The 6,233-nt window shown below is 45.3% G+C and overlaps 1 protein-coding gene across 1 annotated transcript in view; it reads right to left on the reverse strand.

The window, feature by feature from the left end:
- Positions 1-5,849, reverse strand: part of SDE2 (SDE2 telomere maintenance homolog) — a 13,490-nt gene extending 7,641 nt beyond the window's left edge. The window contains exons 1-3 of the mRNA XM_019549554.1: positions 5,661-5,849; positions 3,312-3,429; positions 433-544 (exon numbers count right to left, since the gene is read on the reverse strand). Coding sequence (XP_019405099.1) covers positions 433-544; positions 3,312-3,429; positions 5,661-5,768 — 338 coding nt within the window. The 5' untranslated portion in view covers positions 5,769-5,849. The remainder of the gene's footprint in view (positions 1-432; positions 545-3,311; positions 3,430-5,660) is intronic.
- Between the last annotated feature and the right edge of the window lie 384 nt (positions 5,850-6,233).

The raw sequence follows: 6,233 nt of genomic DNA on the forward strand, positions 1-6,233 counted from the left end.
AACTAAACTAAACTAAACTAAACTAAACTAAACTAAACTAAACAAGGACTGGGCAGTGAAGGAGAAAAGAAAGAAAAAAAAAGTAGATGATTTAATAGAGATGTAGCCTGAAGAAACAAAGGAATTTCACAGATGAATGGACAGATGGGCAGAAAACTGCCTTCAAAAGTTGTGGTGTCTAGGTGCCAAAGCTGCACGAGTAACAGTTCTGCAACTTTACCAGGGGCAGGGCGGGGCAGAATTAAAGGATTCTCAGAGGACTGTTAGGTAGAAGGTTTTTCTACCCATAAGAAAAAACATAAAAGGAGGATTTATTACTTGTTGGTAACAAACAGGTTTCACAGTACAGCTGCCTCTATTTTACACTAGCCAACAACAGAATACATGGTCATTCTATTTTATAACAATATTATGAAGAAATAAGTGCCTCACGCTTTTTCATGATTAACATCTCGGAGCCTTCTTCCACTAAGGTCTCGGCAAGCCTCTCGATTTGTTGTCTTTTCAATTTGAGCACCAAGTGCTCGGAGCATTGATCCAAAACCTGAGGGAAAGAGTTAACAGAAGTAACTATGAAGCTGTGATAGAGATCAAGAGAATAAGAACCACTACTGTTTTAAAAACATTCCCCAAAAATAAGGGGAGACAGCAAAACACAATATGTACCTACCTTAAGGAAAAGATTCTTTAGCCTCACTGTTAGCAAGAAATGGGACATAGCAGAGTTGGTGATTGGCCTCTTGGAGCCCAAAAGATGAGGTATAGTTTCATAGTTGGTAGGGTCAGAAGGGACCTGACCAGATCATTGAGTCTGACCCCCTGCCATGGCAGGAAAGAGTACTGGGGTCAAACAACCCCAGCAAGGTGTTCGTCCAGCTTCCTCTTAAAGACCCCCAGGGTAGGAGCCTGCACCACTTCTCTTGGAAGTTGGTTCCAGATCCTACCCACCCTGACCGTGAAGTAGCGCCTCCTGATATCTAGTCTGAACCTACCCTCTGCCAGCTTGTGACCGTTATTTCTAGTCACTCCTGGTAGTGCTCGGGGGAACAGGGACTCCTCCAATCCCTGCTGGTCCCCTCTGACTAGTTTGTAACAGACCACTAGATCCCCTCCCCAGCCTTCTCTTGTGGAGGCTGAACAGGCTCAGGTCCCATAGCCTCTCCTCGTAGGGCCAGCCCTGCTCTGCTGTGCCCTGATCATGCAGGAACATATTTAAGAGATATGATCAGGTATACTGTTGGGCCAAAAACCCAAGGGTATGGGCATAATAGTTAACTGCAGAGCAAGGACTGAGGATTTATCATGCATCAGTGTTCCACAGGAACTGACTGATCCTAGTCTGTAGTTTACCTCTTACATTCCCCACTTACCATGGGATAAAAGCCAGTTACCACAGAGTAGCTGACATTCAGTAAGCTTCTGCATCTTTTACCCAACCATAGGTTGTTCATGTTTGTCTATACCTCCGAACAGCAAGTCAAAGAAAGGCGTTTAAGGTATAACTAAGTGAAAAAAATTCTCACATTAGCGCAGGAATTCACCTGGCATGATTTTGAGAGAGCCAACAAATATCACAGCACCTATGCTTCCACCCAGAAGCTACAAACTATTATTGGAATCCCCTAATACAGTGTTCCTCAATTTTCTCTGTTCTGAAAGCACCTCAGGACGTGTCCCTACCATCTAACTAGTACATCTCTCCCTGTGGAACCACTGTCACAATCCCTGACAGACTCCCTGAACAGTAGTCTAGAAAAATGCCTTTTTTCCTCCAAGATGCACCCTGGATTTTGTAAAAGTCTGAGCAAATATCCATCATCTGACAGAAGCCATCATACAAAGCATTGTGGTTTGGGTTTTTTTGTGGGGGTGGAAAGAGACTATCAGCAGAGACTTAGTAATGTTAAGATTACATGTACACATCTGGTGTCACTAACTTGTAACACCAGCTTGGGTGTCTTGGTTTTTATCACCCAACCATGAATTAGCAGAGCTACATTTACCTCAAAGAGGTGCAGCATGGATTAACGTTATTAGAGTGCTTTAAAGTGCCAAATGTTATTCTTTAATTTAAAAAAGTAGAAGAAACTGTACTGTACTCCAAGTCTTAAGGTGCTTTTCAAGACCATCATAAAAAGCTTACATAATTGGACACTCACCTAGAGAAAGTTTACTCCATCTATTAAAACAAAATGAATGCCAGAGGTAAGCAGACTTTTACAAAGCAGACATTGAAGGAGGAACAGCTTTATTAAAGGTTGCCCAGGATTTGATATCCCAAAGCACGTAAGGAGCTATTTCCTAACTCTGCCTGTAGGCATAGCAGATTAAAATATTAAATCCAGTTCTCTCAGAATGTAAATATAAGAATTTATTGAAGCAAATGTGAAAATCATGCAACTAAACTGCTTTTTAAAAAAATGCAACAATTAACAAAAAAAAAAAAAATCTGCAGCACAAGCAGCCAGCAATGCAAGACTTCTACAACACAATTACAGACTGAAGCAGGTGACTGGCAAGTGACACCTAGAAGGGGAATTTGAGACTGCAGGATGAACAACAGAACTGAATGTTTCTAAAGCAATCAGCAGCAAAATACTCTGACCATGTAAATAGTCTTTTTGGGGTTTCACAGGTACAGTTTCAAACCATCTGAAGACTTGTGACTTTAATCAATGCAGTATTGTCCTACCATTTCTGTGATCACAGTTGGGAGCTTTAAAAAAAAATATGAATGCTTGATTTTGTTTAGGGTTCTGCAGCAGATTTATGGTCATGAACCTTAAAATAAGGAAACTCAGACACGTTTTCAAACAAGGTTCACTACTTTTAATATGAAACAATAAGCTAAGAATCTGCATGTTGTAGCTTCAGCGCTTCTGAGGGTGGAAAGCAAACAAACAAGCCGTACTTTATAACGTCAAAGGGCGCAAATCACTTTTGAAAAAAGTCAGATTTATGTTCATAAGTCACTTAAGCCAGATGAATTTATGGACTTCTGCCAGCACACCTACAATGATCAAGAGCATGCAAACATGGAATCCCCAAAAAAGGTGCAAACATAATAGCAAAACTGAGTTTTTACTGCTACATCTTGTCTTACTCCTGGAGAGTGGTTTCACTATACTGCTACAAAAAAGTACTCCCCAAATAGGAATGTTTTGCCACTATAGCATACCAGTTGTGCACTCAGTATACCGATAACATCTGAGATTTTTTTAAAACTTTGAGCCTTGACTCCAACAGACAGTTGGTAAAATTGTGACAGTAATTCACCTCTGTTTAGTACAAGAAAAGAATCAGTAACTAACCTCCTTTTCCACCACAGAGTCTTGGTTCCAAACTATAAACAGCTCCATCCTGGAGCTCATCTTCAGGGTTAACCAGTCGTCCATTGCACTTGACATAGACACAGTCCTCAGGAATTCCCTAGAAATTATAAAGCTCATTCTATAAAGACAGACTAGGATCATTCAGCATATTCCATTTTAAGAGTACAATTAAGAGGAGAATGGCCTCCCCCACCACCATTTTTTTATGTTATTAAAAAAAAATCCATAAAAGATCTGAAACCATTCACTGAATAAGTAATTGTAAAAAGTTACAAATGACTGTATGAAGAATGCCTGGCATTTAAAAGCTTCTCTCTCTCTCAACTACTCAGTTGGTCCAACCAAAGAAATTCTTGTTTCTTGCATCTAGTCCCATCACTGCTATAATGTTAATTTTAACACTGTAATTCTCAGCCAAGGTGCTGGAAATACGCAGATAAACTAGGCAGGTAAGCCCAGTTTCAGAGATGTCCCCAACCCCACTGCCAGGACCTTTTCAAAAGAAGAAAGCATTGTAGTCTAAAAATTAGTTTTTCACAGAAGTTATAGGGAGGTGCCTTGAATCCAAACAGTTTGAGAGTCATTGCTTTAACGCTACCAAAAAAATTACAACCATTTCAAATCAAGTTACCAAGCAACTCATTTGATGAACAGGATTTAATGTACACGATTTGCCATTTAAGATTATAGTGTAGGTTAACGGTGCTCATACCACAGTTTACATTTCAAGTCTACTGTTAAAATACACCATATTTCACCAACTGACACACAATAGCATTCTTCACCATCCAAAAATGAGTACCTTCTGCTCAGCTAAGCTTAGGCAATGGGACAAATCAAAGAGTGTGAAAACTCATCTAACATGTTTGTCAGTTCTCACAATAATTGTGAGGCTTTGCAACACAGGTGGGCTGCTTGCGGCCTGACTGGCCCCTAAAAAAAATTTAGAAAATTAATATTTATCTGCCCTGGGCTGCCTCTCATGCGGCCCTCAATGGCTTGCCAAAACTCAGTAAGCAGCCCTCTGCCCAAAATAATTTCCCGCCCCTGCATTCAAGATCCCCATTTCCCAGAACAGGAGCAGGGAAGTGAAAACAAGTGAAGCACAGCTGGCCAACTGGCCACAAGGCACAAGAAGTGTCACTTCTGCCACCTGCAGAGGCTGAGCATGCAAGCTCTGATGTTTTCCCTATGGCTGAGAAGGGAGAATAAAAAGCTATTTTAATTATGAAAGCAAGCTTTGAGTACAGCTGATTTCTGTTTAAATACAGGGGTAATGTTCCTTTTGGTAGTGAAGTGCTAGACTTCGCCCAAGTCAATGATTCTCCACCAGGGTAGCACAGCACCCTAAGGTGCCCTGAGATCCTTTCAACAGTGCTGCGGGGTGCCGTGTCACATCAACACGGAGATATGCAAACATGAAACCCAGAACTTTGAAATAGGCATCCAGGGTCATGGTCTCCCCAAGTTCTCTGCAACAGAAAAAAACGGCTCTGTTCTTTTTCCTGGAGGCAAAACTGAAAATGGAAGGTGAGAGCTGGCATTTTGTCAGAGGGCGGCACCTCTAGTCTAAAAAGGATAAGAACCAAAAGCAGGCCATTCGCAACTATATTCAAATTTCCTATGCAAGTTCAGGCTACTCACATCACATCTCCCCAGATATTTACACTGTGAGCAGTTTGGGGCAAACATCTACAAGCTGGCCGCACACTCGGTGCTGGCCACACACCAAGCCATAAGGGCAGCAACAGCTCATTTTGTGCAAGTTTGGGGGAAACATGAAATCTGCCAAAAGGCTCCATCAGCCTCTGGCAGCAGAGGCAGACCCCGCGGGGGGTACCCAGTGTTGGGAGCGCCAGGGCACTGCTATGGGCAAGGCACACACATTACTAGCTGGAGGAGATGCACAAGGGGCAGCCCCCATGACATGCCACAAGGCCCCCTCTACGGCACCCAGTGGCAGCCACAACCACCAAAGAGACAGGGCACAAAACAAAGAAGCCTTAGAGAGCAGGGCTGGAGGGAACCTCCAGAGGTCAAGCCCAGGCATTAAAGGCCTCGTGGCCCATGCGGGGACCGAAGCAGCGACACTGGCAAGACAGGGCTCGCACAGGCCCCGCGCCCCGCCCCTCCGGATTCTGTAGCAGGGAACTAGACCACCCCCCGCGCCCAGGAACGGAAGAAGCCAAGTCGGACGGGGAGTGGGGGTTAGAGATGACGTCACACCCCTAGAACCCCGCGCAGTGGGACTTTCCCTACAGAGACAACATCACCACCACCCCTAGGAGAAAAGGAAGGGGCTGCGCCGCGCCGGGGGCCCCACCCTACCTGCGCCCTGCAGCGAAGGCGGAGCAAATCCCGGACCGAGCCGCCCCCAACGGGTAGTGGTAACGGCCCGGCACGAGAGGCCTCCAGGTCTCGCACCAGCAGCACCATAGCCACCCAACCCAACAGCTGGAAAGGCAGAACGGCGCGCTTTGATGACGTTTAGGAACCAACGCGGAAGCAGAGCACTAGTCACATGACCCACGACACCCGTTCCCGCGAAAATGGGCTAAAAAGAGGCTTATAAGGCGCATGCCCAGCAGAATGGTCGTCTGAGGCGTGATAACGCGCGTGCGTCGTGGAGTTGGCTGGCTTAGGGGGTTGATAAAGCGGATGCGCGGGCGGCAGCCTGGTTGGTGGGGGCAGCGGGAGAGACGGGCCTGAAGAGAGTAATAACGTGCATGCGCAGTGGGGTGCGCGCTGTCCGCGTCGTGGCCAAACCTGACGCCAGGCTTGGCCGCAGGAGCGGGGCCTGGCAGAGTGCCCCCGGCCGGGCTGGAGGAGCAGCTTGGGGGTGCGGGTCTGCTCTAGTACTATTACGTCACCGGCTGCGACTGGCAGTTCTTTCGTCACCGT

The sequence above is a fragment of the Crocodylus porosus genome, unplaced genomic scaffold (assembly GCF_001723895.1).
Source record: "Crocodylus porosus isolate Cpor-Errol unplaced genomic scaffold, CroPor_comp1, whole genome shotgun sequence".
NCBI classification, from domain to species: domain Eukaryota; kingdom Metazoa; phylum Chordata; order Crocodylia; family Crocodylidae; genus Crocodylus; species Crocodylus porosus.